Source organism: Chiloscyllium plagiosum, unplaced genomic scaffold, assembly GCF_037043375.1.
Source record: "Chiloscyllium plagiosum isolate Xiang-an unplaced genomic scaffold, Cpla_swu_hap1 HiC_scaffold_3, whole genome shotgun sequence".
In the NCBI taxonomy this organism is placed as follows: domain Eukaryota; kingdom Metazoa; phylum Chordata; class Chondrichthyes; order Orectolobiformes; family Hemiscylliidae; genus Chiloscyllium; species Chiloscyllium plagiosum.
In genome coordinates, this window is record NW_028270141.1 from 130,254,858 (window position 1) to 130,267,741 (window position 12,884).

The following is a 12,884-nucleotide window of genomic DNA, read 5'->3' on the forward strand; positions in this document are numbered from 1 at the left end:
TATGTAGGGCCACACAATTGGGGTCTCAAGTTCTCTTAAAGAATTACATGTGATTTGTTAAGATACAGGCACAGACAAAGTTCAGGGAATAGTGTCCTGTGTGTCTTGCTGAAAATGACCTATACAGTGGAAAATTGACTTTTTAAAATTGGCATGCTGGCTAATTTTATTTAACATTAAAGCCCTCCTCAGCTTTGGTGACTTAGCAGACTTGCAAAGGAGACATGAAAAAGACACTTCATCATTTAAACTCCATGTTCCGATCACTCCACTTAAAAAATGTCTTGGATAAAAATTAAATGCAAACAATTTTCCAGAATTTAAACAATTTTCAAATCTGATCACACAATATTTCTTCTCTAGCCTTCTGCAGGTTCCAAGAGTACTGAAAGCCCTCTGTAACCTCTCTGAAATAACCATTCTCTATTTGGCAGTCCTATGATAACTCTTCAAAACAACCATTCTCTGTATATGAAACTGGACAGAAGATTATAATGAGCTATTCTTAGATAAAAAGCATAATAATCAAGAAAAGAAGAGGCAATCTGCTGAACCATGTTAATCTTGTTCCTATTTAGCAATCTTTCTTTGACAAGTAAAATCATCCGAAAGGTAACATTGCTGTGCATATTTCCTCTACTCACTGCAAATATTGTACTACATCATAATCTCTGCCATTGCAGATACACAGACTATAATAGAGGGATACAAGAGTTGACAGCGAGGCGGATATCTGGTTTTATTGTTAAGGTTATAGCATCCCTTATTGTGGGATAGTCTGCACCTGAATGAGACTGTACCAATATCCTTATGGTTAAGTTTGCTAGTGCTATTGGGAGATCTCACCCACTTAGAAAGAAAAATCTCTTACCCTTCCTGGCAGCCCTCGCTTCTCTCCACCCTCTCTCCTTACCGCTCTGTAAAAAACGGAAGTGTTGAGGGGAACAGCCACAGGGGATTCCTGCTTTGTCTGTCAGTTCCCTCTCCTCCAGTGACTGTAATTCAACTGTCCTTATCCTGTGTCTCCAGAGTGACCACCTCTCTGTACATCCATGACCCCTAGTAATTGAGTTCCTCACTCTGGCAAAATGTTTCTTGCTATCCACCGTCTATACCTTTTATGATTTTGTAGACCTCAATTGGGTTGTCCCTCATCCCCCATCTTACTAATGAAAATAATGCTAACCTACTCAACCTCTCTCTATATCTAGCACCCTCCATACCAGGGAACATCCTAGTGATAATCTTCTCCAAAGCATCCACATGCTTTTGGTAACGTGGTGACCAGAACTGTACGCAGTATGCCAAATGTGGCTGAACCAAAGTCCTATTCAACTGTAACATGACCTGCCAACTCTTGTACTCAATACTCCATCCGATGAAGGAAAGCATGCTGTATGCTTTCTTGACCACTCTACTGACCTGCGTTGCCACCTTCAGGATACAATGAAACTGAACACCCAGATTTCTCTGTACATCAATTTTCCCTGGGGCTTTTCCATTTACTCTACAGTTCACTCCTGAATTGGATCTTCCAAAATGCATCACCTCGCATTTGTCCGGATTGAACTCCATCTGCCATTTTAAAAAAAATCATTCACAGGATGAGGGCATTGCTGGCTAAGCCAGCATTTATTGCCCAATGGGCAGCTAAGAGTCAGCCACATTACTATGGGGCTGGAGTCACATGTAGGCCAGACCAAGTAAGATGGCAGCTTCCTTCTCTGAAGGACATTATTGATCCAGATGGGTTTTTCCAACAATCAGCAATGGACTCATGGTCATCATTAGACTCTTAATTTCAGATTTTTATTGAATTCAAATTTTCCATGGCAGGACTCAAACTCAGGTCCCCAGAACATTATCTCCATCTCTGTATTAACAGTCCAGCGATAATACCACTAGGCCATCGCCCAACTCTAGACTAGGTTGGTGCTGGAAAAGCACAGCAGTTCAGGCAGCATCCGAGGAGCAGGAAAATCAACGTTTTGGGCAAAAGCCTTTCATCAGGAAAGCATTATGGGCCTAGTGCTGCAAAGTGGGATTTTGTGTAGATTCAGACTATTCTTTTGTGATGCAGACTCAAAAGGCCAAAGGGCTTATTCTGTAGTGTAAAATTCTATGATTCTTATGACGAGTTATGAATGGTAAATATTTAGGAATGTGTAATCCCATTCGATTTCAACAGGTTCAAAACAAAATATGATGCAAATGAAATAGGTATGTGCTTAACTGAATCTACAAAAATCACCAATTTGGAACAAACCACAGTCAGTTATTTCTGTGACATCTTGCATTTGGTGGCATTTTTAAAATTCTTGCTTACTAACTAAGCATCTAAAATAACATTCTGATTGCCTTAACCTTTTAATCCCTTTTCTGTTGATGCTATGGTTGAGATGCTAACCCATTTTTAGCTTCTATCTTCCCTTCGTTCAGCTTTACAGCAACAATGGGCAGTACAAAATGGGGAACTTGGTAATGAGAAAGATGATAAGGGAGATGTTACCCCAAGAGTCTCAGCTGGCATTTTCCACTATCCTTCAGGACTTCCCGAATAAAATGAAAGAAGCAACAGAAAGCCTGGCAAGGAACAAATTCTGCTTGGAGCTTGGAGGAAGGAAGAGAATTGGTGCAAAATTACTCACACTTGGAATACTGTGTCCAGTTCAGGTCTTCCTACTATAGGAAAGATACAGAGGCTTTGGAGAGGGTGCAAAGAAGGTTCACCAGGATGCTGCCTGGACTAGAGGGCTTGTCTTCTGAAGAAAGGCTGAAAAAGCTCGGAAAGAAGGAGGAAGAGAGGAGATCTGATCGAAGTATACAAGTAATGAGAGGAATAGATAGAGTCAATAGGCAGAGACTCTTCTCTCAGGCAGGATTGACGGGTACGAGGGGTCATAGTTTTAAGATATTAGGGGAAAGGTATAGAGGAGATGTCAGAGATAGGTTCTTTACGCAGAGAGTTGTGAATGCATGGAATGCGTTGTCAGTGGTGGTGGAGGAAGCAGAGTCATTAGGGACATTTAAGAGACTGCTGGACAGGCACAGTGAGTTGAGGGGAGCGTAGGTTAAGTTATTATATTTTACATGAGGATTAAACCTCGGCACAACATCATTGGCCAAAGGACCTGTTCAATGCTGTACTTTTCTATGTTCTATGTACATGGAATGTAGAAGGGAAGAGTAAAAAGAAGTGCTGTACTATCATACATGTTGGAAAAGATTTTAAACCAAGGAACCCCATCTTCCCTCTCTGGCCTGAAAAGATTCTAAGCTGTTGTTTGAGAAATGCTGAAGTTGTTCCTGGTGAACATCTTTTTTCTCAAGCAACCTCACTAAAATCAGATTATGTGGTCATTCATCAAATTGATTTTATGGGGTATAAATATTTGCAAAAGTACCTAGCGATTTCCTACATTTAATTGTGAACAGCTTCTGAATATCCAGATGTACCAAAAACATTATATAAATGAAAGAGAGCTGTTTCCTGGTTCATTTCATCTTTCTCCACTAGTTTACTAGTATATCTAATGAATCCTAATTCTTTAAAAGTAATAAAAATATTATGTGGATATAGGAAATCTGAAATTAAAACAGAAAGACAAAAATACTCTGCAAATCTAATAGTATTCGTGGAGAGAGAAACAAAGTTAACATAAAGTCAAGTGAGTCATCTTCAGAATGGATTTGTTCTGGAGTTACATTTCATCTTAAAAATCTTAACCTTGTTTCTGAAATAACTCCATGGAGGCTGGTATCCCATCACTAAGGTACCCTTTATTAAAACATGCACTACACATGGACTCTGACCAGCTTGCTAGAAGCAGATCCAAGAGTGAGGAGAATCTCTGACACTTCTCTTTATTTTTTTCGCAGGTATGAGACACAGTGAAAGACACACAGTGCACGAATCTTTATTTATTTTTTTTTTCACGAACATCTCTTGTTTATATTTTTTTCTTTTCTCTCTTTTTTTTTCTTTTTTAACCCCACACTACCACCTAAGTGCGGTAGTGCTTATTTTATCCCCAGCACCCATGGTGTGTGTGTGCAGGTGTGAGACACAGTGGAAGACACAAAGTGCACCAATCTTTATTCAATTTCCACCACCAGGAAGATAGGAAAACACCCGGGTGGCCAGTGACAAACACTGCCCTTCACATCAAGGGACAGTGCTGTGTGATCAAAACAGTGAAGGGGAGGGTAGGGACTAAATCAAAATAGAGTTGGAGGGAGAAATGATGCACTCCACTCCCTGCGGCGCCCACCTCTCCCTGAACAACTCCAGGGTGTTGGTCGACACCACGTGCTCCTTCTCCAAGGACACTCGGGCTCTAACATAACCGCGGAAGAGGGGCAGGCAGTCGGCCCTAACGACCCCCTCCACGGCCCGCTGCCTGGACCTGTTGATGGCCAGTTTGTCAGGCCCAGGAGCAGACCCACGAGGAGGTCTTCAGACCTGCCCTCCTTCCTCCGTACCGGGTGCCCAAAGATCAGGAGCGTGGGACTGAAGTGCAGCCAAAAACAGAGGAGAAGGTTTTTAAGGAAATCAAAAAGGGAGTGCAAACGCCCACACCCAATATATACATGGTCCACGGACTCCACAGCGCCACAGAACAAGCAGTTGGGCTGGGAGTCCGTGAACCACCGCAATCTACGGTTGCAGGGGACTGCTGCGTGCAGCACCCTCCACCCCAGATCCCCGAGAGAAAGGGGGAGGACTCCCGCGTAGAGAGCCCTCACACTTCTCTTTATATCTGTCACCGAGGACTCCCTGATTGGCCGAGGTTAAAAACCCAATCAGAGAACTCATGTTCAAGATCCACCTGGCTGACCTTGTTCCAGTCACTACATCCCTCCCCCACAAGTCCAGGGATGTAGGCCTGTTCTTTTCCTTGTAGCTTCTGGTGGACCATTTTTGCACTTGGTCCGGTTCCTCCAACTCAGACTCGGACACGGGTAGCGTGTACTGGACGGTTGCCCACCTCTTGCATCTGGGGTGTTTCATAAGGAACTTCTCCTCTTCTTCGGGTGGTAATGGTATCTAGGTGGCGACATCAGCTACGTCCATCTCAGACTCTGAGGTTTCTTCGACATTAGGTGGAGGGAGAGAACTCACAATTTCTGAAAGCCTTTCGGACTGTTTTGAGGGACTGGTATGTTTTGCTTCTGCCCCATTTGCGAGGTAGCAGCTTTCATGTGATCCACATCTTTGTTCAGGGCTGTCTCACCTACCCGAACTTTGTACGTCATGTGAACTTAACCTCCCTTCAACCTTGCCTCATACCCACACTGGGCCATTTCCACGGTTTCAACACCAAACCCCATCTCCAGAAGTAAATTGCCTCCCTCGCTTAGAGGAGGAATGTGGCTGGCATTGGACTTCCTGATGCCGGTTCACAATCACTCCCAGGTCCAGGAATATTGAGCTTAACCTGGTGCAGAGTCTTCGTCCCATCAATAACTCTGCTGGAGCAGCCACTGTAGTTGCATGAAGGGTAGTCCATAATCAAACAGGAACCGGGACAGTTTGATATCAAGTGAAACTGTAGGATGTTTCTTTCAGTCTGTCTTCAATGTGGGCATCACGGTGGCTCAGTGATTAGCACTGCTGCCTCACAGCGCAAGGGTCCCGGGTTTGATCCCAGCCTCGGGTGACTGTATGGAGTTTGCACATTCTCCCATGCACATTCTCCCAGTGTCTGCATGGGTTTCCTCTGGGTACTCCAGTTTCCTCTCACATTCCAAAGATGGGCAGTTTAGGTGGATTGGCTATGCTAAATTGCCCATAGTGTTCAGGAATGTTAGGTTAGGTGCATTAGTCAGGGGTAAATGTAGAGTAATAGAGGAATGGGTCTGGGTGGGATACTCTTTGGAGGGTCAGTGTGGACTTGTTGAGCCAAAGGGCCTGTTTCCACACTGTAGGGATTCTCTCTGCTCATTCCACAGGAAAATTGGTTGACAGATGGCATGCAGCTATCTGAACATGCCAAATGTCGTTTGACTTCAGGAAATACTCAAAATCCCTGCTGGTAAATAATGTTTTATTGTCTGTGACCATTGTTCTGGGAGTCAATGCCTGCAGCTTTTACATTGTTATCCCTGAGTTTGATGAATGAACTCTATACGTATCCATCTACTTTGATGGGCATCCACAAAGACCGAGAACTTTGAGGTCATGAAAGGACTGGCATAGTCGACGTGCAAATGAGTCCAGGGTTTAGCTGGCCATTCCCATGAATGTGGGAGGAGTTGCTGGCGGCAGTTTTTGTCCTTGTTGGCACTCTGGGCACTGCCCTGCCAATGTGGCTGTATTGGTATCCAATCCTGGCCATGAGACATAACTTCGCGCCAACATTTTCATTTTGGAGACCCCTGGACAACCCAGCTGGAGTTCAGCCAGTATCTGGCAGCAACCTTTGCTCAGGACAATCACCCTTGCTCCCCATAACAATGTGCCATCCTCTACTGTGATCTGGTCCAGAAAGATTTCAATTATGGTTGAGATGGCCCTTTTGTTTCCCCATCGCCACCAGCTGTTTTAGTTTTGCAGGGCTCTCTGATTGGGGTTATTAATCTGGACCTATCAGTGAACTCATATTCAATGAGATCCACCTCATTCCAATCACTATAATTTCTCTCTCCTCAGATGCTACTAGACATCCTGAGTATGTCCAGCATTGTTTTTATTCCTTTAACGTCATGTCATATATCTTAATTGTTGAAAATGGGTTCTGCGATGGTGTGCAAACTATTGATAGGAGTGCTGTGATCCAGTTGGGTAAAGGGGTTTGTATGCACACACCTAACAACCACCAACAGCATGCAGAGCAGGTAAAATTTGATGTTAATGAGTGTACAATCCTGATTTAATGCCAGTGAAATCACTTTGGGAAGTTATAGTATAGGTGTTGCATCATAACCTCACACAGTTGAACACATATTAAACAAATTTAAGGAGCCCCTCCAGTGTTATTTAAGTAGACTATTTTCAGATTAGTTGCATGATGGTACATCTGCTCATATTTTTGAACTGTTCCTGTATTTGGCTAGAATTTCAGTAGTCTGCTGTTGTGAGCTGGCTGGTTTCAAATGTTCTTTTGCTCATTTAAATCTTGTGCTGAAACAAGTTGCTTCCAGATGTCAGTGGTCGAATAGAGTTTTCTTTGGGAATCTACCATAATGTGGAGCTTGAAGAAAGACCACACGGACGGGACAAGCTGCTACAAGAGGGAGATGGAGGGGATGGGGGTAAAATGCCTTTCATCAGGAGGCCACGTTCACAGAGGATGTTCTGGCTGCAATTCCTTTATCTCATTTTCAGGGACGAATAATGCATGAGATGTCCAGGCTTTACAAAAGAGATCTTGATTGAAATCTGATGTTTACTGTAACCACAACTACAATCTGAAAGAAGAGCAATAGCATCACCTGGCTTCCTCCAGGCTGCAGCTGGAAGAGAATGAAGGATTACAGCTGGAACTGAAGGGACACAGAGTTATAGAGATGTACAGCACGGAAACAAACCCTTCGGTCCAGCTCGTCCATGCTGACCAGATGTCCCAACCTAATCTAGTCCCATTTGTCAGCAGTTGGCCCACATCCCTCTCAATCCTTTTTATTCATATACCCATTCAGATGCCTTTTAAATGTTGCAATTGTACCAGCCTCCACTACTTCCTCTGGCAGCTCATTCCATACATGCATCACCCTCTGCGTGAAAATGTTGCCCCTTAGGTCCCTTTTATATCTCGTCCCGTCTCACCTTTAAACCTAGCCTTCTAGTTCTGGATTCCCCCACCCCAGGGAAAAGACCTTGTCTATTTATCCTATCCATGCCCGTCATGATTTTATAAACCTCTACCAGGTCACCCCTCAGCCTTTGATGCTCCAAGGAAGACAGCCCCAGCCTGTTCAGCCTTTCCCTATAGCTCAAACTCTCCAACCCTGGCAATGTCCTTGTAAATCTTTTCTGAATCCTGCAATATTCCAAAAGTGGCCTAACGAACATCCTATACAGCTGCAACCTGACCTACCAACTCCTGTACTCAATGCTCTGACCAACAAAGGAAAACATACCAAACACCTCCTTCACTATCCTATCTACCTGTGACTCTACTTACAAGGAACTATGAACCTGTACTCCAAGATCTTTGTTCAACAACACTCCCTAGGACTTTACCATTAAATGTATAAGTCCTGCTATGATTTGTTTTCTCACAATGCCGCACCTCAATTAAACTCCATCTGCCACTCCTTAGCCCATTGGCCCATCTGATCAAGATCCTATTGTAACCTGAGGTAACCTTCTTCACTGTCCACTAAACATCCAATTTTGGTGTCATCTGCAAACTTAGTAACTATAACCCCTCTGTTCATATCCAAAGTATTTATAAAAATGACGAAACGTAGTGGACCCAGCACCGATCCTTGTGTCACTCCAGGGTCACAGGCCTCCAGTCTAAAAAACAACCCTCCACCACCACTCTGTCGTCTACTTTTAAGCCAATTCTGTATGCAAATGGCTAGTTCTCCATGTATTCTGTGAGATCTAACCTTTTTAATCAGTCTCCCATGGGGAACCTTGTCGAATACCTTACTGAAGTCCATATAGATCACATCTACTGCTCTGCCCTCATCAATCCTCTTTGTTACTTCCTCAAAAAAACTCAATCAAGTTTGTGAGACATGATTTCCTATGCACAAAGCCATGTTGACTATCCCTAATCAGTCTTTGCCTTTCCAAATACATGTAAATCTGTCCCTCAGGATTCTCTCCAAAAACTTGCCCACCACTGACATCAGGCTCACCGGTCTACAGTTCCCTGGCTTGACCTTACCACCTTACTGATAATACAAATATCTCAACAAAGGGCCCAGCAATCACTTCCCTAGCTTCCCACAGAGCTCTAGGTTACACCTGATCAGGTCCTGGGGATTTATCCACCTTTATGCATTTCAAGTCATCCAGCACTTCCTCCTCTGTAATATGGACATTTTTCAAGATGTCACCATCTATTTCTCCACATTCTTTATCTTCCATGTCCTTCTCCACAGTAAACACTGACGCAAAATACTCATTTAGTATCATGAAGAAAAACAGCATCAACATTGACAGTCCCTTTCTACTTGGGTTATAATCAATTAAGTAATTTATCACTGACATCATTAATCCAACCACACTTCTATATTCACTAACTCTGATCAGACAGTTTAGTAGTACTGAAGACTGTGATGAAAGCCACATAAGCCACATTGTGAGCTGTGGAATCAGCTATTATTCACTGTAACATGGTGAATTCCACAGGCGTGTTGATGTAAGTGACTACCTATCCCACATGGGAGAGAATAGGTTCCAGATCCTGCACAAAATCCTTCACTAAAGTAGTGATGGAAAATCCCATACTCCTTGTCATTGAGAAGAGGTTTTATGATAAGCTTTCCAGACATCAAGCATCTGCTACATAAAACCATCAGCTTCTACTATACTGGCCGATCAAAGTCTTCATGTCACTCCACTAAACACAAAGTAGTCAGCAAGTTGTCTCCAGCAAGTTAATGCCTGAATCCTTTCTCCTCATACCTCAACTCCTGGGTATTTGTACCCAGTATTTCACTTGATGCAGATCCCCCCCTCTTCACCTGTCTGCATTGGTGACCCTGGATATGAAGCATTACCCCACCAAGGTCTCCAGTGCATTGCAAGAAAACATTGGTGCTTAATTTCTTGCATCTTCAATCAAAATGTGAGCGCAATGACTCCCAGAACAGCTTGCATCCACAATGCACCTTCACTTTAAGAGTTCCAAGCTTCTTTTAAGTAACACAAACAATTCATGTTGTCAGCTCCTGTGCTGATGTAAACGGTCAATAAACAGCACAGGGCATGCCAGCTACATGCAGCAAATATCTGAAACAGCAGGCAGCACAAATTTGACATGTTGCCTTCAATGCAATGAATGGAGATGGTTGTGTTATGAATCACAATCTGTAGACTTGTTTTCAGGGGTTAGCCAATTATATTCCCTTCACCTTTGTTTTTCTGATTCTACATGCATCAGTGAGGATTTCTGGAATATTATACCATTTGAATATAATGTCGGTACTCACTAATCTTATTCCTGGACTGGTTCACTTTTTCTCCAAGTGCCTTTGCTTCGGTGAATCTGGTGAAATAAAATAGATTGGAGACAGTGAAAAAAAAAATGAAACTAAGATAACAAACTAGACAATATCCATGATAAGTAAATTCACACTCACAGATATAAACCACATTAATTTTAATTTTTTTCAACTCTGTTTTTCACTAGATTTCTCAAATGTTATATTTTCACTTTCTTTAATCAAACAGGTGGCAGAACAGAATCCCTAAAATACATTCATCTTGAATTTAACATTGGGGCCAATTTACCTGCTAACAGCAGCAAATGGATACTTAAGTCATTCCTGGTGTGGATGTCAGAAAACTGGACTGGACATTAGTGATACTGAGTAAAAGCAAAATAGTGCAGACGCTAGAAATCTGAGACAAGCACAGAAAATTCTAGAGAAACTCAGTAGGTCTGACAGCATCGGTAGAGAGAGAAACTGAGTTAATATTTCGAGTCAGGCATTACTTTGAAGAATGTTCTGAAGAACAGCCATACCAGGCTCAAATGTTAACTTTGTTTCTGTCTCCAGAGAGGCTGCCGTACCCACAGAGTTTCTCCAGCTCTCTCTGTTTTTGTTTCGGATCTCCACCGTTCACAGTTCTTTGTTTCATTTAACCACAGGAAGCCACCAAGCCCCAGAGTTCCGGAATGTTATCCCTGAAGCTTTCCACCTTTCTCTCTTCTTTTAATATGATCCTTGAACAAAGTTCAAGATCATTTATCCCAAAATCTCTGTATGTGTCTTGATGGCAAATTCTGCTGATAATGATCCTGTGAACTGCTTGAGAGTGTGTCATTAAAACTGTGATACAAATACAAATTGTCATTGTTGTATCAATATATTTAAACTGTAATCAGGCAAATCACAAGCTTTCTCTAGTCTCGGGATGAACTGTCATGTGGTAGGAACCAGATACACTTCACAAACGCTCAACTCTTGGCTGACGTTTCCAAAATGAACTAATTTCGGTGCTTAACTCAGCCAACAGAAATCTAACAGGTCTCAGTGGACAAGCTGTTAAAATATGATTGTTTTTTAAAAGAGAGGCTTTTGGACATTAAAAAAACCTAACCTCTTAATCCCCAAAGCCATCTGGAGAAGTAACCTAAACCAGAACAATCAGTACCTGGCCAAAGTCAGTACAATTCTGAAAAATCAACAAAGCTGTTTCCCATTGAAAAGTGGTTGCTTGTTCACGAAACGGGGCTGTCAGCGCACACACAAAGGATGAAAGTCTGAGGATTTCACCTGGGCACTTACATCTTTGAGACAGGACCACCAGTGTCGTGGCTCTATCAGATCTTTTGAGGTCATTGGGAGAGTAGCTAAGTAGCACTGGCAAAGAAAAATGCTAGTGATCATTTGGATGCAGCAACAGTATTTCCCTCACATGAAGGGAAGCCAACGAAATGCCTCTTCCCCACCATTCTTAAGGCTAGTCCAGACTTTTCTGGCGACATCTTTGTCAGTTAGAAAACAAAATACTGTAATGTTGAAAGCTGAAATAAAAGCAGAAAATGCTAGGATTCATAATGTGGACTGAATGCATGAAAGAACACAAATTGGTGCAAACTGGCTTTGCCCTGGTTCGCCAACATGACATGAACATGACTTTTCGGGTAAATGTCCTGCAAAGTGGCCTTCGAGATACACAACAACGCAGAGTCGCCAAGCAGAAACTGATAGCCAAGTTCCATACCGATGAAGACAGCCTCAACCGTGATCTTGGGTTCATGTCGCGCTACATGTAACCCCACCACACTGTTCTGTATTTGTAAAATATTTCTTACTGTCCTGTTTTGACACCATCACCTTGATAACTTGTTATGATCGCTCTACCCTTAATTAGTTTGTACAGTTTTGGATTACTTGTTACTTTGGTTAGTCCCATGGCATGCGACTCTCACACCTATCGTGTCATTCCAGCCATTTAGTTTGTCTCCAGTGCAATCCTACATTTACTTTTTGGAATTATTGCTCTGCCTCAATTAATCAGATCATAGGTCATCCCTTCACTTGCTGTTCAGCTGTTGACACTTTACTCATGCCGTCTGACACTTTTGATCACCTGCAGAGACTTGTTATTTATCCTGTCGACACTCCACTCACACCATTTGTATGATCATTTGGTCTCTCTGCCTATAAATTCTGTACTGGTGTGCTTTTCTTCACTTTACCTAATGAAGGAGCAGTTCTCCAAAAGCTTGTGATTCCAAATAAACCTGACGGACTATAACCTATGGCTTCTGACCCAATCCAAACGAATGTTCAGAGTCGAAGGGTGAGATACTGATCATTGAGCTTGCACTAAGCTTCAATGGAACACTGCAGCAAGCCAGAAACAGAAAGGTTAGAGTTAGAGCAAGGTGGAGAAATAAGGTTCTGATGACGCCAACTTTGACAAGGGAGCTTTTGAAATGTCCACCTCCTTCCTCAAATGAAGATTCCCCAACAATGTTGCTGATAGGGCTCTCAGTTGGGTCTGACCCATCTCCCGCACTTTGGCTCTCATCCTCTTGCAACAACGACAGGGCTTCCCTTGTCTTACCTACCATCTCACCAGCATCCACCTCCAGAGGAACATGAGCCGCCATTTCTGCCAAGTCCAGCGAGACATTACCACAGGCCACATATTCCCCTCCCCTTCCTTGTCAGCCTTCCACAGGGACTGTTCTCTCCAGGACACTCTGGTCTACTCTTCCTTCACTCCCAACATCCCCACACAGCCC

At 42.9% G+C, this 12,884-nt stretch overlaps 1 protein-coding gene across 4 annotated transcripts in view; it reads right to left on the reverse strand.

Moving 5' to 3' along the window:
• Positions 1 to 12,884, reverse strand: part of kif6 (kinesin family member 6) — a 570,521-nt gene that overhangs the window by 147,551 nt on the left and 410,086 nt on the right. For all 4 annotated transcript variants that reach the window (XM_043687249.2, XM_087983390.1, XM_087983396.1 and 1 more), the window contains one exon: positions 10,114 to 10,169. In XM_043687249.2, coding sequence (XP_043543184.2) covers positions 10,114 to 10,169 — 56 coding nt within the window. The remainder of the gene's footprint in view (positions 1 to 10,113; positions 10,170 to 12,884) is intronic.